Source organism: Dromiciops gliroides, chromosome 5 (assembly GCF_019393635.1).
Source record: "Dromiciops gliroides isolate mDroGli1 chromosome 5, mDroGli1.pri, whole genome shotgun sequence".
Taxonomy (NCBI): domain Eukaryota; kingdom Metazoa; phylum Chordata; class Mammalia; order Microbiotheria; family Microbiotheriidae; genus Dromiciops; species Dromiciops gliroides.
In genome coordinates, this window is record NC_057865.1 from 206,513,774 (window position 1) to 206,540,971 (window position 27,198).

The 27,198-nt window shown below is 36.1% G+C and overlaps 1 protein-coding gene across 2 annotated transcripts in view; it reads left to right on the plus strand.

Annotated features, from left to right (window-relative positions):
* The window catches only part of NELL2 (neural EGFL like 2), a 280,513-nt gene that overhangs the window by 155,692 nt on the left and 97,623 nt on the right, over nucleotides 1-27,198 (plus strand). For both annotated transcript variants that reach the window (XM_043969238.1, XM_043969237.1), the window contains exon 11: nucleotides 20,680-20,771. In XM_043969238.1, the coding sequence (XP_043825173.1) occupies nucleotides 20,680-20,771 (92 nt within the window). The remainder of the gene's footprint in view (nucleotides 1-20,679; nucleotides 20,772-27,198) is intronic.

The window sequence follows — 27,198 nt, forward strand, 5'->3', positions numbered from 1 at the left end:
TGGATGTCAGAAAGTGGTTCCCCTTCTGACATCAGCAGCATACATCACTCAGGGCAGGCCAGGTGTGGCCCATATCCAATTATCCCTAGCCAGTTTCCCAAACAGTACTAGATCATGCAGGTGGGACCCCTGGGCATCTGCCATATTCCATTATTTTATCACAGCTCCTATATTGTAATTTGGCTCCACAAAAGAAGTATTCATCTGTAGGGAGGTTGTTGTTAGGTCCTATCTATATATCCTGTCTGTCTCTTCACTGTTACCTCTACCAGACTTCTGCCTTCACCCCTTGCATACACTTAGAAACTGTTCTCTGTTTTCATTGTTGCTGTTACTGTCCTTGCCTGATACATTTATTTAATTATTCTGCATTTCTGTTGTCTGGGGTGTTCAAGAGACAAATAATCTCTCCAGTTCTGGTTTTCTTTCTAAAATTTTTTTCAAATTCTTTTTTATAATTGAATGTCCATCTTTTATCTCCTATTGATAAGCTCAGATTTGCAGGTAGTACATCCTGAACTCTAGTGCTCTTCAGAACATATTATTACATTCTCTCCTCCTTTTTCTAGTGAGTTTGGAATAGTCTTGCATTATTTGAAGGTCTTTTGTTTTGAAAATCTATCTCCTGAGGGCTGTCAAGAGTGAAACTAAGATAAACTGAAGCAACAAAGTTCCAAGAATGTTCAATTTATTGGTAAGACTAGGAGTAAGGCTAGCAGCAATTTATTGGTAAGGCTTCATCTCAGCAAGCCAAAAGACACTGATTGAGGACTGACAAATGATTTTATAAATAAAAGGAGCATCATCCAAAAACTAGAAGGTAGCATTATAGATGGGAAAAATTATGTTTGGTTACAAAGTCAAAAACATCATAGATGTGGGAGACAATATGATTGACCAGAAATTTGGAATGCAAGACTAGCAACAACCCCTCCTTCCATCTGGTCACTGTGGAAAACTCATTGGTGGTATCTACCTGCATGTGTAGTTAATATCACAGCAATAACAGACCAGACTTTCTTGAAAGACAGTGTTGCAGAGATAACACATCAAACTCTCTGCCATGTATCTGCATCCTTCAAGGAAAATAGATTGATTCTTTGACACAAGAGTAGAACAATTTACAGAATATCTGAACTTCCAGACTTAACTCAGAGACAAATGAAGTGTGACAATTACACCAAATGGTGGTAGTGATAAAAATAAATCAATTAGAAAATAAAATCAAGTAGATTTTTTTCAATTTTCAGGGCTCTCAGAACTTTTTTTTTCTGAATTGAATTGTTAAATTTAACCATTATATGTTTTGGAGTTTGCTGTCTTTTTTGTTTGCTTGTTTCTGGAGGCAATCTGTGAATCCTTTCAATTGGAATTTCATTTTCTATGTTCAGAAGTTCTAGGCAGTAATCTTCTATTATTTCCTTCATTACAATGTTAAAGTTTTTTGTTATGTCATGGTATTCTGGGAGATCTACGATCCTTATGTTTCCTCTGTGCATCCTGTTGTTAATTTCATAGTTTTGTTTACATAGTGAGAATGTTTTCATTTAACATTTCTTAATTATTTTATTTTGTTTTTATCCTAGATTTTCCTTCACTTCTTTGTATTTGCATTCATAATCTATTGTTTTCTTTTTTGTTTCTTTAATGAGGCTTGCCATTACCTATTCACATCTTTCTATTATTTATTACTTTTGCTGTGCAGGCTATACCTTCTATTCTCACAATTCTCATTTCTCTTTGAAACCACTCAGGTATAGAGTTGTTTTTTTAATTTCTTCTCCTCAAATTCTACAATCTGTCCTTCATCTCCAAGTGCTAGATCACTACTCCCCCTCTTTTTGAGCAGTATTTATTCATAGATTGCTTGAACTGAATTACCATAAATGGAGGTCATATTTCCTTCTGTTATTGCTTTTCCTGTTGATTTATCCATTTATATTCAATGTCTTTGAGTTTTTTCTTCCTAAAATCTTTACTACTTTCAGTCTTTTTTCACCTGCGTTTTCCTTATTCCTTACTTCCTAACTCCCTCCCTTCTTATTATGGTTTCCTCTGGGGCTGCATCTCAAAGAGTATCAGCCTCCTCCCATACTGGGCAATTCATAGTTTACCAACCTAGGATTCTGCCCCAACTAACTTTCGAGCAGTCAAATGGCCTCGGCTGGATGCTGTGCTCTTTTTCTTAGGCTTGGCAGAGTGTTGCACAGTTCCCCACAGTGTTCTGTCTATCTTGATGACCTGCCCTACTCTTTCTGTTTCTTAGTTCTCTGGTTTGGCACTAGAAAGTCAGAGCCTGCTTTCCTCAGCATTATTAGTTCGAAGTTTTGCAACACTAGTGCTTCCAGGTTGTAGCTCCTGACAAACTTTTGCTCCTAATGGACTGTGGCCAAGCTAGTTGTTGAGACCTGAGAAAACTTCTACAGCCTGGTGTTGGGGTATTCATAGCACTGGAAATAGGAAGGGAATAGCAGGGTGTGGTGGAGAGTTTTGTTGTAAGGAAGTGGGAGAGGAGTATTGAGTGAACTCAGGGTCAGTGAGCATCAGTTCTTAGATTTGAGGGTAATTTTTTTTCCTTTTGTTAGATTCTGAGTGTCCTAGATCATGGAAAGAGCTGAAGTTGTTTTATCTCTGAGGCATGATTCCTTTTTTGAAGATGTTTGAGAGGTTGTGGGGATCAGAGAAAATGTTTAGTCTGCCATTTTGTTGTTCACATGACCTTCCCTATGGGCATGATGTTTTCTCTACCTTCTTTGGAAGCTTCTTCCAGCATCCACTGAGCTAATTTCTTTGCATGAGTAATGTAGAAGTTTACTCCCTAATCCATTAAGATGACTTTCCATTTGCCATCAAAAAGCTCTTTGCCACAGCACTATATCTAGACAATCCATCACCCAGCCCTCTTATATTCACAGCAATGTTCCCCCAATTCAATCTCAATATGAGTTACAGAGCCATCTCCTCTCAATTACCAATTGCCAATGTTAGGGATGGGTGTGACTCATGCAGGCACCTTTTTAGTCCAGTTTCAGTGTTTGGACAAGTAAGCCACTCATAGTTCATTGAATAGTTAATAAACAGAGATTTATTTAGCTCTTCAGCAAGGTTAGAGTAACACTTCAGCAAGATTACAGTAGCATTTAAGTTGGTTAGAATTGGCTCCTCTTTATTTCTATATGGAAACATGTTTGTTCAGCAACACCAAAGTGTGAGGGCCAAAATTTGATATACAGAGCATATTAGGGTGACTCGCCTAACACGATGCCACCACACCAAGTGCCACCAGACTGACTGCCAGGCTGAAAAGTGCAAAGTCCTTGAACACGCTCCACCTCCTGGAAGTTCCCTCCCTTCCGATCGCATTCCCTTTTTTCCTCCCACAAAAGGGGAGGTCCTTCTCATCAGCATACATAATCTCAGGGTGGACCAGGTGTGGCCCCTCCCAAATGATTCAGCTAAAACTTTCAACATTAATCTTTACCACAAATAATTTTTACCACAAAAGAAAGATGGTAACTTTCTTTCCAAGATGGAGGGAAGACTCAATTTTCATCAGACAGCTCCTCCCTTCCTTCCCCCACCACTTTTCTCTTTTGCAATCACTGGAGACAAAACTTTTAACCCAGCTTCAGTTCTGTTTCAGGCCTACCATTCTGTAGTCAGTGAAACGATCTTCTTCCCTTACACTAAAGCAATTAATTTTTTTACTTTTTAAGGAAGGAGAGAGTGCTAGATGGTTCTGTAGTATCACATGTTCATTTCCTGAATTCAGATTCATTGAAGATATTAGGGCTGAAAAGAATCACAGAATCACAGAATTTGAGTGTATGAAAGAAAAGAAACAGCCCTCTACCCATACCCATCCATACACTATTATAACATAGCTGACAGGGGCAGCTAGGTGGCGCAGTGGATAGAGCACTGGCCCTGGATTCAGGAGTACCTGAGTTCAAATCCGGCCTCAGACACTTAACACTTAATAGCTGTGTGACCCTGGGCAAGTCACTTAACCCCAATTGCCTCACAAAACAAAACAAAACAAAAAACATAGCTGACAAGTGATAGTACTGCCTATTTGAAGACCTCTAAGAAGGAGGAATCTACCTTCTCTCAATCATCCCATTCCAGTCTGGACAGCTCTAATTATGAGTTTTTTTCCTGACATCAGGCCTAAATTGGCCTCTTTGCAACTTCTACCGGATCCTGTACTCTAGCATTAAACAAAATTAATCTAACCCCTCATCCATTTGAAAATCCTTCAGTTACTTCAAAAGTACTTAGTACGTTCTCCCTAAAAGAATCCAGCTCTTTCAAGTAATCCTCAATTTAACTCAACATGACATAAAGACCATTCATGTTTTTTGATCAGTTTGCAAATGATACACCCTGTTTGCCTCCAAATTCTTTTGAAGTAATTATTCAAATTCTTGCCTTGTATGCAGTCTGGTTATTTTCCTTTTATAAAAATTGATTTTATTGACTGTTGTTTTTATGTTGTGAAAATTTCTCTTAGTATTCCCTTCCTGCCTCTCAGAATGCTATCCTATAATTTTGATAAAAGAAAAGAAAAAGATGAGGAGACAAAAAAATCAGAAAAACAAAACAGTACATAAAAAGTCTGAAAATGTATGTAATCTTCCCGCAACTATGAATTTCACATCTTTGCAAAGGAGTGAGGTAGAAGAGGATTCTCATATTGCTTCTTTTGTGTTTTATATATTCTTTGTAATTCTGCAACATCCATTTAATATTTTGCAGGGTAGTTGTTCTTTCTGTTTAAATTTCTGTAGTCATTGTGTGTATTGTGTTCTTGATGCTTGTTTCAGTAAGCATCAATTCATTTGAGTCTTTCCATCCTTTTCTGTGTTCATCATAGTCAGCATTTCTTATAGCACTGTATTTCATTATATTCCTATACAAAAATTTTATCATTTCCCAATAAATATTTACTTTGTTTATACTTATTTGCTATCACAAAAATTATTTATAAATATGTTTGTATATATAGGGACTCTTCTAACAATGACTTTCTTTTTTTCCTTTTTTTTTGTGGGGCAATGAGGGTGAAGTGGCTTGCCTAGGGTCACACAGCTAGTAAGTATCAAGTGTCAAGTGTCTGAGGCTGGATTTGAATTCAGCTCCTCCTGAATCTAGGGCCAGTGCTTCATCCACTGTGCCACCTAGCTGCCCCCAACAATGACTTTTTTAAGGTATACTCTAGTAGTGGAATCTCTGAGTGAAAGTGACATTTTAGTCACTTGCATAATTCAAAATTACTTTCCAAAATGGTTATACCGATTCACAACTCTATAAGCCTTGGCCTAGTGCATATATTTTCACACAACCCCTCCAACATTGAATATTCTCATCTGTTTTGTTTGTTTGTTTGTTTGTTTTTGCTGTGGGGCAATGAGGGTTAAGTGACTTTCCCAGGGTCACACAGCTAGTAAGTGTCAAGTGTCTGAGGCCAGATTTGAACTCAGGTCCTCCTGAATCCAGGGCCAGTGCTTTATCCACTGTGCCACCTAGCTGTCCCCTTGAATATTCTCATCTTTTGTCATCTTTGCTAATTTTCTGGGTGTGAGGCAAAATCTTAGGAATATTTTGATTTATGTTTCTCTTATTAGCAATTTTGCTCATTTTTCCTATGAGTAATAGATTTATATTTTTCTAAATTATTCATATCATTTGACCACTTATCTATTTGGGAATAGTTTTTGGTTAACTCTATCTCCATATTAGTGTACATATTAACATAATGTATATGTTATATATGTATGTTATTTGTCTTTACATATTTTATATAAATATGTTTATGTTTAAGTATATTTATGTAAATATATTTTATATATTTGGAACACTATATTTCTATTTATATATTTATATAAATATAGTTTAATAAATTATATTCATATAAATATATTTATACAAAATAAATAAATTATATTTTATTATTTATCATATCTTTATATAATGTATACATAGCTCTATATATTCATCATTTCATCCACTTTCACATAATTATTAATTATTTCTATGTTTTGCTCTTTGATTCACTCATTATTTAGGATTTTATCGTTAGGTCTCCATCTAGGTATGTGTCTTATTTGTGTTCCTTGAATGGATTATAATTTTTATACTGTTTGTAAAGAATTTACTATTTCTGCTCTTTAAAACAAAACATTTATTTGCAATATCATTGTGTCCTACTCTATGGTCAGTTTTTGCAAAAGTTCCATGTGGTATGAGAAACACATATATATATTTTAGCAGTTCCATTTAGAAGACACAATCAGCCTTTTATTCTAGTTTATCTAGTAATTTACTTAATTCTATGTTTTCCTTTTGCCTCAGTTTCTTCATATGTAAAATGGAGATGATAATAGCACTTACCTCATAGGATTGTTGTGAGGATCAAATGAGATAATATTTGTTAAGTACTTAGCACAGTGTCTGGAACATAAGAGGTGCTTAATTATATTAATCCTGTGATTCAGGGTAAGTCACTTAACCCCTATCTGTCTCAGTTTCTTCAACTGCAAAATGGAGATAATAAAAGCACCTGATCCCTAGTTTTGTTGTGAGGATACAATAAGGAAACTTTAATATCCACATCTTGCTGTTAGACAAATCTATTAGAAAAGATTTAGGAATTATCTAACCAGAGATGATAATTAAATCTATGGGAGTTGATGGAGGTGGAAGAGGGGGAGAGTGAAAGAGCAAGAGATTGAGAGTGAGAGAGAACAAGAGAGTAAGAGAGCTAGAAAGAGAGAATTGGGAGAGAATAGAAAAAGGTATAAAAAGGAGCCTTGGGGTACACCCATAGTTACATGGCATGATCAACCAGAAAAGAAGACTAAGGTGTGTTAAGATAGGTAAAAGGGGAACCAAAAGATAGACAAGCATATCTTAGAGAAAAGGGGTGGTCTGCAGTATAAAATGTTTCAGAGAAACTGAGGATAAGAGTTGATAAAAGACAATCAAATTTGACATTTAAATACCAAATATTGAAAATTTTGGAGTGGAGTTTATTGTGAATGATGATACTGGAAGCCAGACAGCAAAATGTTCATAGTGAGAGAAGTGAATTCAATTATTGTAGACAAGTTTGGTTTTTTATAGGAGTTAGACTGTGAAAAGCAAAAGAGATATGAGATGATAGTTTAAAGAAGTGGTGTGATCTTTTGTAAGCAAGGTTAGCAGTTGCCAATAAGTGAGATCTCACAGCCCCTTCGTGGCCAGGGATGAATTAGAAAAGACAGTGCAGTCTTTTATAAGTCAGTAAAGGGTATAGGTGGTGTTACATTTGTCTCGATTTACAGGAGGGGATTTTCAAGACTCATGACAACAGTTATTCAACATTCTTTGGAAAGTCCAATGTTAAGCAATATTTGCCTTATACTGACCAGGCAGAACATCTTATGACTACAGAGATATCCCTCCTTCCATCCAGGTCAAGAATCCAAGCTGTAGCCTAGAAAAATAGGGAAGTCAACTCTTATAAAGAAGACACACTATCTTATAGACTCTAATATTAAGCAGTCAAACTGTCTTTTAAATCAAACTAATTCATAAGTATTGATTCCAATGACTAAAACTAAACTATACCTTGATTATTAATCTATCAATAATGAATAATTAATGCAGCAATTTCACACAAGGAAAAGTCCTACAATTTATTGGAGACTAAAGTAAAGGAGAAAATAGTGTGTATGTGTGTGTAGGTTTTGAATTGTAGAAAAGGAGTTCACAACAAATAGTCTCTAAATTTCTCAGTTTCATATGAAATAAGGTCCTCAGCTGATTGGGAAAAAGATAGGGATGGTGGGGGTGTTTGAGAAGACAATATTTTGACTAGCCTCTGTAGTGTATAGGTTAGAGAATCAATTAAAGAGTAATTAAAGAACTGTCTTGCTGATCAGGGCCATTTGGTTAAACAAGGGTGAGAAATAGGGAGAGATATATGGAATTATAGGAGGCTGTTAAAGGGATATTCCATACAGGTGGAATTACATGTAGATCATTATAAGAAGGGTGTGAGAGTCCCCTTCAAAGCTGAAGTGGATGATAGTAGGTCATGATAAATTAAAAAACTGAAATTAGGGTATTTGAATTTAAAGGTCCCTAGTATAAGGGTAGGAGTTGACATTGAGAGGAAGACTGTGAGACAATATTAAGTTCCTTGAGAAAAAGACAATGTCTTGAGGCAGCTGTACAAAGTTACAAAGAACTATACAAAACTCAAGGAAGGGAGCATATTTTGTTAGTAGGGCAATGGGAATGGGGAAGGGAGGATTGGAGAGGATTTGGTATTTGAATTAGAAATTATAGGAGAGAGAGAATTTTGACAGCCAGACACTGGTAGAAGGGAGAGAGAAACCATTTCAAAATTTTTTTCTCCCACCCTCCCTTCCCTCCCTCCTCCCCAAGACAGAAAGCAATCTGATATAGGTTGCATATGTGCAATCACATTAAACATATTTCTACATTAGTCATCTTGTGAAAGAAGAATCAGAGCACAAGGGAAAAACCTCAAACAAGAAGGAAAAAACCAGTCCAAAAATAGAAACAGTATGATTCAATATGCATTGATAAACCACAGTTCTTTTTTCTGGATGTTGAGAACATTTTCTATCATGAGTTCTTTGAAACTGTTTTGGATTGTTGCACAGGTGAGAAGAGCCAAGTCTATCCCCATTGTTCATAACACAATGTTGCTGTTGTTGTGTACAATGTTCTCCTGGTTCTGCTCCTCTTAGTCAGCATCAGTTCATGTAAGTCCTTCCAGGTTTCTCTGAACTCCACCTGCTTATTTTTTCTTTATCTTTTTTTTCTTTCTTTTTTTTTTTCTTTGCAGGGTAATGGGGAGTAAGTGACTTGCCCAGGGTTGCACAGCTAGTAAGTGTCAAGTGTCTGAGGCTGGATTTGAACTCAGGTACTCCTGAATCCAGGGCCAGTGCTTTATCCACTGTGCCACCTAGCTGCCCCTGCTCATTGTTTCTTACAGCACAATAGTATTCCATTACATTCATTTACCACAACTTGTTTAGCCATTCCCCTATTGATGGGCATTCCTTCAATGTCCAATTCTTTGCCACCACAAAGAGAGCTGCTATAAATATTTTTGAACATGTGGGTCCTTTTCCCTTTTTTATGATCTCTTTGGGATGCAGACTTAGCAGTGGTACCAATGGGTCAAAAGGTATGAATAGCTTTATAGCCCTTTGGGCATAGTTCCAAATTGCTCTCCAGAATGGTTGAATCACTTCACAGCTCCACCAACAATGCATTAGTGTTCCGGTTTTTCCACAGCTTCTCCAACATTTATTATTTTCCTCTTTTGGTCATATTAGCCAATCTGATAGGTGTGAGGTGGTACCTCAAAATTGTTTTAATTTGCATTTCTCTGATCAATAGTGATTTAGAGCATTTTTTCATATGGCAATAAATAGCTTTGACTTCATCAGAAAATTGCCTGTTCATATCCTTTGACCATTTCTCAATTGGGGAATGACTTGAATTCTTGTAAATTTGATTTAGTTCCCTATATATTTTAGAAATGAGGCCTTTATCAGAAATGCTGGCTGTAAAAATTGTTTCCCAGTTTTTTGCATCCCTTCTAATTTTGGCTGCATTGCTTTTGTTTGTACAAAAACTTTTAAATTTAATTTAATTAAAGTCTTACATCTTACATTTCGTAATATTCTCTATCTCGTTTGGACATAAATTGTTTTCCTCTCCATAGATCTGAGAGGCAAACTATTCCTTCCTCTCCTAATTTATCTATCGTATCACCCTTTATGTCTAAATCTTGAACCCATTTGGACCTTATTTTTGTATAAGGTGTAAGATGTTGGTCTATGTCTAGTTTCTGCCATATTATCTTCCAGTTTCCCAGAAGTTTTTGTCAAATACTGAGTTCCTATCCCAGAAGCTGGAGTCTTTGGGCTTATCAAACAGTGGATTATTATAGTCATTTACAACTGTGTCACCTGTGCCTAATCTATTCCATTGATCCACCACTCTATTTCTTAGCCAGTACAAAATAGTTTTGATGACTGTTACTTTATAGTATAGCTTTAAATTTGGTATGGCTAGCCCACCTTCCTGTGCATTTTTTTCATTAGTTCACTTGATATTCTTGACTTTTTGTTTTTCCAGATGGACTTTGTTATTATTTTTCTAACTCTTTAAAATAATTTTTGGTAGTCTGATTGGCACTGAATAGGTAAATTAATTTACGTAGAATTGTCATCTTTATTATATTAGCTCAGCCTATCCATGAGCAATTGATATTTTTCCAATTACATAGATCTGATTTTATTTGTGTGAAAAGTGTTTTGTAATTGTGTTTATAGAGTTCCTGGGTTTGTCTTGGCAGGTAGACTTCCAAGTATTTTATATTGTCTACCATTACTTTTGTTGGTTTATTTATTTATTTTTGTGGGGCAATGAGACTTAAGTGACTTGCCCAGGGTCACACAGTTAGTAAGTGTCAAGTGTCTGAGGCCAGATTTGAACTCAGGTCCTCCTGAATCCAGGACCAGTGCTTTATCCACTGTACCACCTAGCTGCCCCCTCTACTGTTACTTTTAATGGAATTTCTTTTTCTATAGCTTGCTGCTACACTTTGTTGGTCATGTATAGAAATGCTGATGATTTATGTGGGTTTATTTTATATCCTCCAACTTTGCTAAAGTTGTTAATTGTTTCAAGCAGTTTTTGAATTGATTCTTTAGGATTCTCTAAGTATACCAAGATGTCGTCTGCAAAGAGTGAAAGTTTTATTTCCTCCTTGCCTATTCTAATTCCTTTCATTCCTTTTTCTTCTCTGATTGCTATAGCTAACATTTCTAGTACAGTATTAAATAATAGAGGTGATAATGAACATCCCTGTTTCACCCCTGATCTTATTGGGAAGGCCTATAACTTATCTCCATTACATATAATGTTTGCTGATGGGTTTAGGTAGATACTGCTTATTATTTTAAGGAAAGCTCCACCTTTGTTGTATTTTGTCAAATGCTTTCTCTGCGTCTATTGAGATAATCAAATGGTTTTGGTTAGTTTTGTTATTAACGTGGTTGATTATATTAATAGTTTTTCTAATGTTGAACTACCTTGCATTCCTGGTATAAATCCCACCTGGTCATAGTGTATTATCCTGGTGACCACTTGCTGTAATTTCCTTGCTAATATTTTATTTGAGATTTTTGCATCTATATTCATTAGGGAAATTGGTCTGTAATTTTCCTTCCCTGTTTTGGCTCTGCCTGGTTTAGGTGTCAACACCATATTTGTGTCATAAAAGGAATTTGGTAGAACTCCTTCCTCACCTATTTTTCCAAATAGTTTCTATAGTATTGGAATTAATTGTTCTTAAAATGTTTAGTAGACTTGTAAACCCATCTGGCCCTGGAGATTTTTTCTTCGGGAGTTCATTTTCTTTTTCTAAAATGGGCCTATTTAAGGATTTTATTTCCTCTTCAGTTAACTTGAACGATTTGATATTTTTGTAAATATTCATCCATTTCATTTAGATTGTCAAATTTATTGGCATATAGTTGGGCAAAATAGTTCCTAATTATTGCTTTTAATTTCCACTTCATTGGTGGTAAAATTGCCCCTTTCATTTTTTTTTTTTGTTTTTTTGTTGTTGTTGTTGTTTTTGTTTTGTTTTGGTTTGGTTTTTTTGGTGAGGCAATTGGGGTTAAGTGACTTGCCCCGGGTCACACAGCTAGTAAGTGTTAAGTGTTTGAGGTCGGATTTGAACTCATGTCCTCCTGAATTCAGGGCCAGTGATCTATCCACTGTGCCACCTAGCTGCCCCCCCTTTCATTTTTGATACTGGTAATTTGGTTTTCTTTTTTCTGTTTTTTTTTAATCAAATTAACCAAAGGCTTATCTATTTTATTGTTGTTGTTTTTTTCATAAAACCAGTTCTTAGTTTTATTGATTAGTTCTATAGTTTTCTTGCTTTCAATTTTATTAATTTCTCCTTTGATTTTCAAGATTTCTAATTTGGTATTTAGTTGGGGATTTTTAATTTGTTCTTTTTCTGGCTTTTTTGGTTGCATGCCCAATTCATTGATCTCTTCTTTCTCTTTTTTATTCATGGAAGCATTTAGAAATATAAAATTTCCCCTAAGTATTGCTTTGGCTGCATCCCATAGATTTTGGTATATTGTCTCATTATTGTCATTCTCTTGGATGAAGTTATTGATTGTTTCTGTGATTTATTTGACCCACTCATTCTTTAGGATTAAATTGTTTAGTTTCCAATTAATTTTCAGTCTACCTTTCCATGGCTCTTTATTACATGTAATTTTTATTGCATCATGATCTGAGAAGGGTGAATTTACTATTTCTGCCTTTCTACATTTGACTATGAGGTTTTTGTGCCCAAATGCATGGTCAATTTTTGTGTATGTGCCATATACTGCTGAGAAGAAGGTATATTCCTTTCTATCCCCATTCAGTTTTCTCCATATATCTATATCTAACTTTTGTGATATTCTATTCACCTCTTTAACTTCTTTCTTATTTATTTTTTTAGTGAGGCAATTGGGGTTAAGTGACTTGCCCAGGGTCACACAGCTAGTAAGTGTCAAGTGTCTGAGTCTGGATTTGAACTCAAGTACTCCTGACTCTAGGGTCAGTGCTCTATCAACTGCGCTACCTAGCTGCCCCCTTCTTTCTTATTTATTTTGTGGTTAGATTTATCTAATTCTGAAAGGGGAAGGTTCATATCCCCCACTAGTATAGTTTTGCTGTCTATTTACTCTTGTAACTCATTTAACTTTTCCCCTAAGAATATGGATGCTATACCACTTGGTGCATGCATGTTTAGTATTGATATTACTTCATTATATATCATACCTTTTAGCAAGATGTAGTTTCCTTCCTTATCTCTTAATTAGATCTTTTTTTGCTGGTGCTTTGTCTGAGACAAGAATTGTTACCCTGCTTTTTTGACGTTAGCTGAAGCATAATATATTTTGCTCCAATCTTTTACCTTACTCCATGTGTATCTCTCTGCTTCAGATGTCTTTCTTGTAAAGAACATATTGTAGGATTCTGATTTTTAATCCACTCTGCTATTCGCTTCTGTTTTATGGGAGAGTTCATCCTATTCACATTCACAGTTAAGATTATTAACTGTTTATTTCCCTCCACCCTCTTTTCCCATTTTTACTCTTTTTTCCCCTTCTTTCACCCTATTCTTCTTGATTAGTGTTTTGCTTCTGATCACTGCCTCCCTCAATCTTCACTCCCTTTTATCAGCTGCCCTTCTTTTTCTTGCCCCTCTTTCCCCCACTTCTGCCCTCTCTTATATCAATACCACCCTTTTCCCCTTCCGCTTTTGTTTCCTTAAAGAGTAAGCTAAGTTCCTTTATACAAATGGGGGTGTATTTTATTCCCACCCTGAACCAAATCTGATGAGAGTAAGGTTGCAACAATGCTCACCCTTCCCTTCTTTCCTTCTATTGTAATGGGTTCTTTTTGTGCCTTTTATTCTGCCCCTTAAGTTTCTTCATATCTGATAATCAAAGTCAATTTAGTAACAATACCTTAACAGAGATATAGATACCAAGAGTTAAAAGTATTATCCTCCCTCACAGGGGTGCAAGCCTTGTTTACCTCCTTATATTTCTCTAGAGTCTTGTATTTGGAGATCAAATTTCTGTTCAGTTCTGGTCTTTTTCTCAGGAAGCCTTGGAAGTCCTCTATTTTATTGAATGTCCATCTTTTCCTCTGAAAGAGAATGTTCAGTTTTGCCAGGTAGTTGATTATGCATTGTAATCCAAGCTCCTTTGCCTTCCTGAATATCATATTCCAAAGCCCTGTGATCCTTTAATGTTAAAGCTGCCAGGTCCTGTGCAATCCTGATTGTGGCTCCATGATATTTAAATGGTTTCTCTCTGGCTGCTTGAAGTATTTTCTCCTTCACCTGATAATTCTGGAGTTTGGCTACTATATTCCTTGAAGTTTTTCTTTTGGGGTCTCTTTCAGGAGCTGATTGGTGGATTCTTTCAATGGTGATTTTATCCTCTGATTGTACAATTGCAGGGCAGTTCTCCTTGATAAGTTCCTGGAATATGGTGTCTAGATGCTTTTCTTGATCATGGCTTTCAGGTAGTCCAATAATTCTCAGATTATATCTCCTGGATCTATTTTCCAGGTCAGTTGTTTTTCCAATGAGGTATTTCACCTTTTCTTCCATTTTTTCAGTCTTTTGATTCTGCTTGACAGATTCTTGGGGTTATCAGCTTCCATCTGTCCAATTTTAATTTTTAAGGCCTTATTTTCTTCAGTAAGCTTTTGTACCTCTTTTTCCATCTGGCCAATTTTTTTATCCCATTTGGCCATTTTTTTCTCTCGTTTGGCCAAATGTATTTTTTAAGGAATTGTTTTCCTCAGTCAATTTTTGTGCTTCTTTTTGCAGTGTAACTCTCATTTCTCTCATTTCTTTTTCCATTTTTTCTTTTACCTCTCTCATTTGTTTTTTTTAATTCTGAATAGAATTTTATTTTCCAAAATATATGTAAAAACAAAATTTTAACATCAATTTTTAAAAAACTGTGTTTCAACTTCTCTTCCCCCCTCCATTCCCAACCTCCACCCACAAGAACTAAAGCAATTGAAAATAAGCTATACATGAGTAGTCATGGAAAAATTCCCATATTAGCTAGTTGTGAGAGAAAACAGTCAAAAAACCCAAAACTTCAGATTAAGGAATTGTCAAAGAGGAAATGAAAAAAAAATTTTTATGTGTTTCCATCTGTTTTTAGATACTATCAGTTCTTTCTCTGCAGATGGGCTGCAATCTTCATAAGTCTTTCAGGGTTATATTGGATCATTGCCTTGCTGAAAATAACTACATGCTTCCCAGCAGATCATCCCCCCACAATTGCTGTCATTTTTTATACAGTACATTTCACTCTGCTTCAGTTCATGTAGGTCTTTCCAGGTTTTCCTGATGGTATGCTGTTCATCATAACCTTTATATAGTACCTTAAGCTTGACAGAATTTTCTTCTTAAAAGCCCAGCAAAGTAGATACCATATGTTGTGCCATTATAATCAATCATCATAACTATTTCCCTCCATCCTACTCCCTTTCCATGACATTTACTCTATCTTCTTTTTACCTGTTCCTCCTCAGAGGTGTTTTACTTCTGACTATCCTCTCCCTGGCTCTGCACTCCCTTCTTTCACCCTTCCTTCCTTGTCCTCTTCCCCTCCTATTTTCCTGCAGGGTTAGATAGATTGCTTCTCCCAATTGGGTATGAAAGTTATTCCCTCCATGAGCCCACTCCAATGAGATCAGGGTCCCTGAGCTAATTCTGTGTTCTAAATTTTTCTTCCTCCCTCCCTCCCTCCCTCCCTCCTCAGCCCTCCCTATGAGATCAAGCAATTCAATATGTCATACTGGTGCAGTAATGCAGAACATCTTCATCTTCCTTGAAAGTGTTTTGCTTTTTACTGCTCTCTCCCCCAATCTGACCTTTCCTCCTTCCCTTCTCCCCCCCCCCATTTTCTCCCTCCCCCTGAGGGCAAAAATATATTACTATACCTACTTGAGTATGTATGTTAGTCCTTCTTTGAGCCAATTCTGATGATATTAAGGTTCACTCACTCCCCAACTCCTTCCCCCTCTTCTACTCTCCTCCATAAACTTTCTTCTTGTTTCCTTCATGTGAACTACCTCTCCCCAGATGATCTCTCCCCTTTTCCCTCCCCCAGTTTATTCCTCCTACACTTCAACCCTATTTTAATGATGTCATCATGGATTAGTTAGGTGGCACAGTGGACAAAGCACCAGCGCTGGACCCAGGAGGACCCAAGCCCAAATCCAGCCCCAGACATAAAACACCCCACCCTGTCTGCCCTACAAAGAACAAAACACAAATGCTTTACAGATATCATCCATTCATATTCAGTTCAGCCCTGTCTTCTGTGAATTTCTTGTGAAGACTTTTTTTGTTTTGTTTTGTTTTGTTTTTTGGTGAGGCAATTGGTGTTAAGTGACTTGCCTAGGGTCACAAAGCTAGTAATAGTCAAGTGTCTGAGGTCGCATTTGAACTCAGGTTCTCCTGAGTCCAGGGCCAGTGCTCTATCCATTGCGCCACTCAGCTGTCCCTAAATTTCTTACTGAGATAGTTCTTATGATTTCAAAGTATTAGCTCCCATGTAAGAATGCAAACAGTTTGATCTTTTAATATCCCCTAGAAGTCGTTTTCCTGTTTACCTTTTTATGCTTCTCCAGGATCTTGTATTTGAAAGTCAAATTTTCTATTCAGTTCAGGTCTTTTCATCATAAATGCTTGAAAGACCTCTTTCTCATTGAAATCTCATTTTTGCCTCTGAAAAATTTTACTCAGTTTTGCTGGGTACATGATTTTTGGCTGAAGTCCTAGTTCCTTTGTCCTCTGGAATATCATATTTCATGCCCTTTAGTCCTTTAATGTAGAAGCTGCTAGATCTTGCTTTATCCTTATTGGAGCTCCACAGTATTTGAATTCCTTTTTTCTAGCTGCTTGCAGTATTTTTTCCTTGACTTAGGAGTTCTGGAATTTGGCTATAATATTCCTGGAGGTTTTCCTTTTGGGATCTCTTTCAGGAGGTGAATGGTGGATTCTTTCAATTTCTATTTAGAATATCAGGGCAATTTCCCCTCACAATCTCTTGGAGGATGGTGTCTAAGCTTTTGTTCTGGTCATGGTTTTCAGGTAGTCCAATGATTTTCAAATTATCTCTCCTAGATTTATTTTCTAGGTCAGCTGTTTTTCCAAGGAGATATTTCACATTGCCCTCTATTTTTTCATTCAATTGGATTTGCTTTACTGTGACTTGGTTTCTCATAAGGTCACTAGCTTCCATTTGTTCAATCCTAATTCTTAGGCAGTTATTTTCATCAGTTTTTTAATCTCCTTTTCCATTTGGCTTTTCAAACTGTTGACTTTTTTTCTCATGACTCTCCTACATCGCTCTCATTTCCCTTTCCATTCTTTCCTCCTTTTCTCCACATCTTCTATTTTTCCTACTTTCTCTTCAAAGTCCCTTTTGAGAGCTTCCATGGCCTGAGACCAGTTCATATTTTTCTTGGAAGATTTGGATGTTGGAGCTTTGACCCTGTTATTATCTTCTTCTTCTTCTGAGGTTGTATTGTGGTCTACCTTACCCCCAAAGAAGTTTTCGATGGTCTTCTGCTTTCTCTGCCTACTCATCCTGGCTTACTATTTCTTGGCTTTTAACTCCTTCTTAAAGTGTGGCACTGCTTCCAGGACACACTGTTCAAGCTACAGCATGGTCACGGGGGATGGTTGGGCTTCTTTCTTAGCCTGTCTGGCCTTACTTTCATTTGATTTTAAACTCTCCACTGGGGGGTGGGGTGGGGGGCTGTTTCTTGGCTCCACTCCTGTTCTCAGCTTCAGAGGGTCCCAGGCGTTTTGGGTTGAGGGCCTGTTCTCAGGTCTGGAGATAACCTCAGGCCTACTTTACTAAGGAACTAACCAGCAAAGCTTTCTGTGGTGTGGTTCTCAGCTTCTGATGAAACTGCTCCCCTGCTCCCCTCCCCCACCTGGGTCTCCTGCCGCTCAGGATTTCTTCCTGGTTGCCCTCTGGGGTGGGACAGTTGAATCCTTCTCCCGAGTCCACTGGTACCCCTGCACTTCCCCCCCTTCCCCCCACCTCGGGCCAGCCATTCCAGAAGACGCCAGTGCTGCAGCCAATTCAGAGGCACTGGGGCAAATTCCTCTGGCGGGTGTCTGGTGTATCGGCCTGATTGCAGGGTTAGGCTTTATTTGTGGCCCAGCATGGCCCCCTGAACTCTATCTATAGCTGGAGAAAACTCTCAGCCAGTATTTTTGTGTGTTTTTCTGCCCCAAAGGGTTCTTTTATTGCTATTTTTGTATTGTATCAGGAGCCCTGTGGGTTTAATGTCTTTCCTCCACCATCTTGGCTCCACCTCATTTGGTTTTTAAAAGTCTTTTTGAGCTCTTCAAAGAAGGCATTTTGGTCTTGAGACAAGATCATCTTCCCACTTGAGTCTTCACTTGTAGGCATTTTGACAAACTCATGTAAGTTTGAGTTTTGGTCTTCCCTTTCACCATAGAAGCTGTCAATGGTTAGGGTCCTTTTTTGTTTCTTGCTCATGTTGTAGCCTATTTTTAAACTTATAAAATTGAATTCTGCTCCTGGGGCACAGGGTTCACTGTTGCAAGCTTCTTATTGCTCTCAGCTTCCCCGCTCTCAGCTTCCCCACTCTCAGCTTTGTCAAGTTGCAGAAGTGCCAAACTGTCCACTGGGAGGAGCTATGCTGAGCTGGGCTGAGTAGTGCTGAGCTGCCCTCCCTTTTCACCCAGGTGAGACAGACCTTTCTTGAAGTCTCCTAAATTATTTCAAGTAGGAGGATTATGTCTCTCTTTTTGTAGTTTCTGTAGTTCCAGAATCTGTTCAGAGGCTTCATTTAATGATGTTTTTGAGAGAAATATGGGAAAACTCAGGCAACATCCTAGCTTCTCTCTGCCATCTTGGCTCCATCCCTGAAACTCTCTCCATTTCAGAAATTCTTAAGATTTACATATATTGGGGGGGGCAGCTAGGTGGTGTAGTGGATAAAGCACCAGCCTTGGATGTAGGAGGATCTGAGTTCAAATGTGGCCTCAGACACTTGACACTTACTAGCTGTGTGACTCTGGGCAAGTCACTTAACCCCCATTGCCCCACAAAACAAAACAAAACCACCTTTGCCCTGGAGAAAAAGAAAAAAAAGTTTGGGTGATGGGAAATAGTACAGTTGATTAAAGTATAGAGTATGTGGGGAGAATACTAGAGTGGTACAAAATTGCTAATATCCCTAAATGCCAACATAAGTTTCCCTTCCCCTTCCCTATGGTAGTAGGGAGCTGTTGTAGCATTTTTTAATGAATGATAAAATCTATTTTCTTCAACATAAATTTATAAGTTAGATTCCACCTGCATTTTACCACAGAAGGTCACATATCAGTGGTTGGATTAATCAATTATCCTTTACCCAATTAATTTAGCTAACAAGATGTTCTAAGCCCTGACACTTCTATCAGGTGAGAACACATTTTTGAGTTACAATCAAAGTCACCTATAATAGGTAATTGAGTCCTAGAACGAATCTATTGATTAGTTATCCCATTTCCTCACCCATTTTGGATTTTTTTTTTACTTCTCCACCATGCTCCATGCCAGTATCTCCATCCCTCCACCCTCCATTTTTCAGCTTTCTTTTTTTGTGTTGTCTTCTTGTAAGATCCTTGACTGTTGACCATTGACTAATAGAATGTATAAACTAGGAGCAAAAAAGTCCTTAATGGGTTTTAAACGATTGAAGTGACGTTGAAAGAATTGGCTTGAATAAAAGTTCAGAATCCTCTATTCTAATAGCAGGCTAATCTGAGTGGCAGAATAGTATCAGCAAATCCCCTGAAAGAGAATTGTTAAGAGGAAAGTGAATGGCGGAATTTCTATCTCCTCTCCCCAACCTTGATTAAATGACCTTGTGATTTTTAGAAGTTCAGAAGATTTGGACTTCCCATCAGTGCCTGAGGATAAACTAGACCTGCTGAAGAAGGGCAGCTTTAGAAATTTAGAAGGAGCCCCAAAGAAAATAATATCTAAAGGAACTTCATGAGTTCTCCACAAAGGGAGCAAAGGACTTCCCATCAATCAAGAGATAAGAATTTACTTCTTTGCCACATGAGCTTTCTAAGCTTGAGCCCAGCATACCTCTAGTTTGGAAGGGGATGGTGGTTCTACCAACAGTTTTTATTTTGTAAATATTCATTTCTAACAGCTAATTGGTGCACATCATTAGGCCCTCATGAGTAGTAGTACTAGAAAACCCTCCTCCTCCTCAGAGTTATTTCAAAACACCTGAAGGAATAAAGTGATCAGCCAACTTCTAGGGTTCCAGCCTGTCAATGTTAGTGGGAGTTGGGAGAACGAGCCCTGAGCCTGTACTACATTAAAAAGATTAATCTGGAAGAAAATTGTGTGATTAGATGTGCTAAAATTGTTTGGGTCAATTGCAATATTTCAGTTGAACTTCAATAATACTTTTAAAGTACTATTACATTGTGCTAAATGCTGGGGGAGATGCAAAGTTTAAATATTTAATCCTTGTGTGCAGTTCACAGTTAGTTGTTCACATGAGAAACAATACAAAGCTTAGACTAGAACATTGAAGCTGGGAATAGAAATAAAGAGGCAGATGAGAAACATATTGTGAATGAACAGTTAATATTTGTCAAATGGGGGATGGGAGAAGTAAGAGGGAAAGAGATATCAATAGTTATAGATTTAAGGATAGAAGACATCTGAGAAGTCTCTAATTTAACAAGACCCTCATTTCACAGTTAAGGAAACTGAGGTCTATAGAAGTAAAGTGACTTGCCCAAGGTGACAAAGGTAATAGGTGAGAGAGTAAGGATTTGAGTGCAGATTCCATGAGTACAAGTTTAGTAATCTAAATTCTTTGTGTCTGGGTACCTTATTTTGAAGAGAGTTAGCATGGATTAGTCAGTAGAAATCCTTGAATAGTGGTGAATAAATATGAAGCATCATTGTAAATTTACTTTGCCAACTTTAATCTATTTTTGTTCATTGAAGTTTATGTTTTCATTTGTTTTTAATCCCAAAGCCATATGCCATTTTCAAGGAAGAACCTATTTTGAAGGAGAGAAAAAAACAATATATTCCTCTTCTGGAGTTTGTGTTCTCTATGAGTGCAAGGTAAGGACACATTTGGATAATTTTAAAATTTTCAATAATTTATATGAAATAATTGTTCATAAAACATTCATTGCAAAGACTTAAAGTGACATTGATAGATTAAAAATAGAAATGTTAATTACTTATCATATACATTTCTAGTATCTAAATTCTTTAAAAATATATTGTCCCATTAATGCTATTTTGCATATCAATAAATTTGAACAAAATAGGATTTTGTAGTTGAAATATAAAATCAATTCATTTATGTCATTATTATAAAAATCAACTCAATAAGATTTTACTAAATGTCTAGAGGGGTCTATAATTTACTAACTACCTAGAGGGTGGATTGATTACTAACACTGATGGATATTTGATCCTTATTGATGTAAGCAATGAAATAGTGGGTGAAATGAGACAAAACCAAACATTAAATTTTGGTTTTCACCAAGCTAATATGAAACTTTCATTAAGTTAATAGATACTTCTCTTAGACACTGAGATCAATGGTAAGGTAGTAATTTTTTGAAAATTCAAGATTTAAAAATTACCCAATTCATGAAAATCAGCTCCTATGTTTATGTTCATGTTAATGGGTTTTTTTTGTTTGTTTGTTTGTTTCGTTTTTTGCGGGGCAATGGGGGTTAAGTGACTTGCCCAGGGTCACACAGCTAGTAAGTATCAAGTGTCTGAGGCCAGATTTGAACCCAGGTACTCCTGAATCCAGGGCCGGTGCTTTATCCACTGCGCCACCTAGCCACCCCTGTTCATGTTAATGTTAAGATTTAAGTTGAATTTCACGAAAATTCAATTAATCATTTAAAAAACTTTGTAAAGCAAAATATCTATATATTTCTTCAAACTAAACCTCTTTTTTCATTAGTGCAAAATTTAAATACATTTCACATGGATTTTGGTCCCTTTCCTTTATGAATTTTTTACCAGTTTGAAGCAACTTAAGCAAATTTTGTGATTTAAGTTAAATATTATCTTAAATAACTCATTGGACTTGGAACAAGGAAGACATCTTCCTGAATTCAAATCCAGCCTCAGACACTTCCTAGCTGTTTGATGGTCACTTAACTGTATTTGCCTCAGCTTCTCATCTGTAAGATAAGCTAGAAGAGGAAACAGAAAACCACTTCAGTATTTTTGCCAAGAAAACCCCAAAATGGGGTCATAGTCAGACAAACTAAAATGACTCAACAATAACAAATAAAGTACTGCCCAAATATTAGTCTTTTGCTTTGGAATTCCAACGATCTGTGTTAGTTTCCCTAACTGAATATTCTCTATATAACTTGGAAAATTCTAGATTGAATAGGAGATCAGTGGTTTCCTAGGATGGTTTGTAAAGTATGCATGGAGTGATGACAGAAAATTGAGATATGTCAAATAAAAAACAGTGAGAATGGAAGGCTTGGGTTTGTAGTAGTGATCTTTATAAGAACATCAACAAAATAAAGTGAAGCTTTATTGATAAACACATTACTATTCCCTTGGGAGCAAGGGAGAGTTATTACATAGAATTTTAGTTTTATGCAAGCTCACAGGCTTATGCATTTGTGTGTGCATGGTGTGTTTTGTGTCTGTATGATATCTCTTTTTTAAATAAGTTATTGTTTCTTATAACACCATGCTTTTCCCAGTAACCCTTTCCTTCTCCTAGAGAGTCACTCCACATAAAAAATAGTATTTTTAAGGCAGAGAAAAAGAAAATAAAGAGGGAAAAATCAGTACAACTAATCAGTTCATCAAAAAAGTCTGAAAATGTGCAAAGTGACATGTTTGTGGACCACTCACCTCTGCAAAGGAGTGAGATGGAAGCATCTCCTAAAATCTTTTCTTTCAAGCCAACCTTTTTTTAAAATTAATTTTGCATGATTTACTTTTGGTAATTGTTCTTCCCATTTAAATTGTTATATTCAAGTAGTTTTTTAGTTGATTCTCTAGGATTCTCAAAGTATACCAACATATCTACAAAGGGCAATAGTTTTGTTTCCTTGTTGTCAATTGCCAATAGGCAATAGGCTTCGATTTCATTTTCTTCTCTTATTGCTATCGCTAACATTTCTAGTACAATGTTGAATAACAGTGATGATAATGGACATCCTTTCTTCACCCTAATCTTATTGGGAACTTTGCCTATCCTCTGGGTCTGAGATAAAACCTCAGGATTGTTTTGATTTGCTTTTCTCTATTATTAGTGGTTTGTAGCATTCTTTTGTGTGATTGATAACATTTTGTTTATGTAAATGTTTAGGGATATGCTTTTCACCCCTGAAGACTGCTTTAACCACATCCCAGAAATTGTGTATGTTTCCTCATTATAATTTTTTCCCCACATAATTGTTGCTGTGATTTGTTCCTTGACCCACTCATTATTTAGGATTTCATTGTTGTTTCTAATTGGATTTCTGCCTTTTGTTTTTAGTCACTGAAGTGATTACTTTTTTCATTTTATTGTGGTCTGTATAGGATGTATTTATTATTTCTGCTCTTTTACATTTGTTTGAAATGTCTGTGTCCTAATACATGGTTAATTTTTGTAAAGGTTCTAATATGGTTCTAAGAAATACACATTTTGGGGGCAGCTAGGTGGCACAGTGGATAGAGCATTGGTCCTATGGCCCTACAGTCAGGAGTACCTGAGTTCAAATCTGGCCTCAGACACTTAACACTTACTAGCTGTGTGACCCTGGGCAAGTCGCTTAACCCCAATTGCCTCACACACACACAAAAAGAAATACACATTTTTTATCATAACCATTTCAAAGATGCTTTAAGTCTTTTAATTCCAATTTTATATTTTCACTTTTTGTTTATCTTTCTGCTAGATTCACCCAAAAAAGGGGAAAAGGACTTTGTATTAAGGCTATGTCCTTTATTAAATTATATGTTAAGACTTGGGAGCATTTAAGTTCAGTATTGGTTTTGGCTTGCTCCTTTCAGTATAATGTAATATTCTTGCTTCTTGCTTTTCATGTTTGAAATATTTCTTTTTTGCTTTACATAAAAGCATGATTGCAACTCCTGGCATTTTTTTTATTCACTTGATGCATGGTAATTTTTTTTCAACCCCTCATTTTTATTCTGTAATGTCTTTGTTTTTAAAATATGTTTCTCATAGAGAACAGATTGTGTGGTTTGTTTTCCATATGAATTTCATATTACTCTTTTTGTTTTATTGCATTGTTTAATCCATTTGTATTAAAATTGAGTTAGGTTTATATTTTCCTCCATTTGTTTCTAATTTTTTTTAAATTAGCATTTTTCCATTTTCCTCTGTAAACTTAGTACTCTATTTCCAGTTAGTTTAGCTTAATCTATTTTAAGCCAATCATACCAATCAGCTTTTCCCCCTTCACCCTCAAATCCAAGCCCCCTCCTGTTTCTTACCTTTTTCTTTAGTTTTAGAGTTTTACTTAGTTCTTTTTCCTTGCTTTTATTTAGTTATTTAGATCATCCTCTCTTTTTTCCTCTCTGTTAACTAGTAAAGAAAAATACTTTCCCCACTCCTTTTCAACTTGTTTTTTTCTTGTTAGCTTTTTCTATTTCACTTTCTGCACATTCCAAAAAGAAATTTTCCCCTCATTCTTTTCATCTTCCCATTATATCTATTTTTTATTCTTTAAATCATGACTGGTACTTATTTAGTCCTTCTCTAGTCTCTGTATTCTTTACTCTTCTAAGGTATATTTTGGTGTCTTATTTTGGATTTCTTCTTCCAAACACTTCTTATTATATTGCCTTGCAGATCTTACTCCATATGTTCCACCCCCCACATTTTTGTTTTTGAAATAACACTTCCTGCAAAATATTGCTTCATCATAGAAATTTTCCTATATCCCTGATTGTGCAGGGACAGAATCATTCTTGATTTTTTACATCCTCTTAGTCATACCCTGCCCCTCTATTTGCTTTGAAATCTCCTTTCTGAGCCCACACTTTTCTACCCTTTTTGTTGTCAGTTGCCTCTAGGAACTCTTCCCTTCTCCTGAGGAAAGGTCTCTCCTATGAAAGAAGGCAGGAATTTTATAATGGTTACATCTATAAAAAGGGTTCTTATTTATTTATTTATTTATTCATTCTTTCATATATATATTTGTCAGCTAGTAAGTGTTAAGTGTCTGAGGTTGGATTTGAACTAAGGTCCTCCTGAATCCAGGACCAGTGCTTTATCCACTGTATCACCTAGCTGCCCCTTAAAAAGGGTTCTTAAAAGGGGTATGATCTGCAAGGATTTGGTGCTTAGAAAGGCCATTCATCATTTTCCTGGAGGTCTTCCAGTCTTCTCTCATGTGGAGCAGAGGAAATTTATAGTTTATCAGCCTAAATCTCTCTCCCAAGTTATTTCTGGAGGGTTATGACTGACTGAAGGTAGATCCTGGGATTTTTTTCCTCAGATTTAGTGGAGTGCCACACAATCTTTTTTCCTCTGTCTCTGTCTCTGTTTCTCTGTCTCTGTCTTTCTCTGTCACACATAGACATAGACACACACAGAGACACATACTCACACATGTTCTACTTCCATTTTCTTTCTCCATTCTCTTGCCAAGCTATTACTATACATATTACTGCCACAATGCTATCAAAGGCTAAGCAAATTTCTGCCTTGTGTATCTTTTTCATCCAGTAAGGAGGGAAAAGGATGTGAAATTGAATTCTATGGCAACAAACATGGGATGACTTATGTAACCCTGCTCCTGTTAGTGTGGTGGGTGGTAGGGGAATGGGTGCTGAATAAGCACACATTGGGATCTAGACATTAGCCTTCTCTGCTATTACTTCATCAAGATTTTACTGTTCTTGGTGTCACAGATAATAGAGACAGCCAAAATTGATTTATCTCTGATCACATAATTCTTGTTTTAGAGAGGTGTGAGAGGTCATTAAGATCAGAAAAAAGTCTTCCATCTTGTTTGTTCCATCATGACCCTCAAAATGATCCAACATTTCTAAATTAATTTAAATAAAATATTTGAGGGAGTTAGATATTTGCATTAGAAAATTAAGTATTAGTGGTCTCTCAGAAAAACACGACATTTTGAAAAACATAAATATTAATATGCATGTAAATTAATAAAAGAAAAATTCCAACAACTTTTGGAATAAGAAAAGTAAGAAGAACCTGAGAATTGGGACATCATTCTTCATACCTTGGGACTAGAATTTGATTATCACAATAGCTGCTCAAAGCAAGAGAAAACAAAGTAAAAATGAGTAAGCAAAGGAGAAAGAACCTAACCATAAATAGCTACTATGGGGATAGAGAAGATTTTAGTTCATATTTAGAGGAAGATAGTGGAGCAGAAAAAAACACTCTGTTTTCAATGAGAAATATCAAAAGGTCTGAAACCCAAAAAGAGTTCTTGGAAGAACATAAAAAGGGCTTTAAAAAATCAAATTCAGAGAAATCAAAGAAAAATTTGGAGAAAAATAAGAACAATCCAAGAAAATGAAGAAAATTATGAAAAGAAATTCAACCAACTGTAAATAGGGAATCAAAAACTTTAGAAAAAAATAATTTCTTGAAAACTAGAATTGGGAAAGAAGAATTTAATGATATTATAACACACCAAGAAATAATAAAACAATATCAAAAGAATGAAAAAATAGAAGAGAGTAGGAAATATCTCATCAGAAAAACAACTGATCCAGAGAACAGATTTAGGAGATACAATATAAGTATAGTTGGACCACCTGAAAGTTATGATCAGAAAAAAGAATATTAATATAATATCACAAGTAATTTTCAAGGAAAATTGCCTGAAATTCTAAATGGGGGGTTGGGGGAGGGAAAGCTACTTATAACTACCTGAAAGAGATACCAGGAGGAAAAATTGCAGAAATATCATAGCCAAGTTTCAAAGTTCCCATGTTAAGGAGAAAATATTGCAAACAATAAGAAAAAATTAAATATCATGGAGCTACAATAAAGATTACACAAGACCTAGGAACTACTTTGTTGAGGGATAATAGGTTATACCCAAGGATAACTTACCCAGCAAAGTTAAATATAATCTTGAATAAAAAAAATTTAATGAACTGAAAGGTTTTCTGGTATTTGTGACAAAAAAAGCAGAACTTAATGCAAAATTTTACACATAAGATACAGGAGAAGTATGAAGTAAACATTAAAGACCAATTATTAGGGACTCAATAAGGTCAAATTATTTATTTCTTATATGTGAAAATGTTATTAGTACTCTTAATGACTATCATGATTATTTGGGTAGTTTGAAAGAAAGGCTTGGGCTGAGCTTTGTTAATTTCATGTAATCAAAATTAACTATTTTATTTCTCATAATCCCCCTTATTTTTTTCTACTTAATGGTATTTTATTTTTTCCTAATTACATGTAAAAATAGTTTTCAACATTCATTTTTTGTAACATTTTGAGTTCCAGATTTTTCTCCTTCTCTTCCCTCCCCTCTCCCCTAGA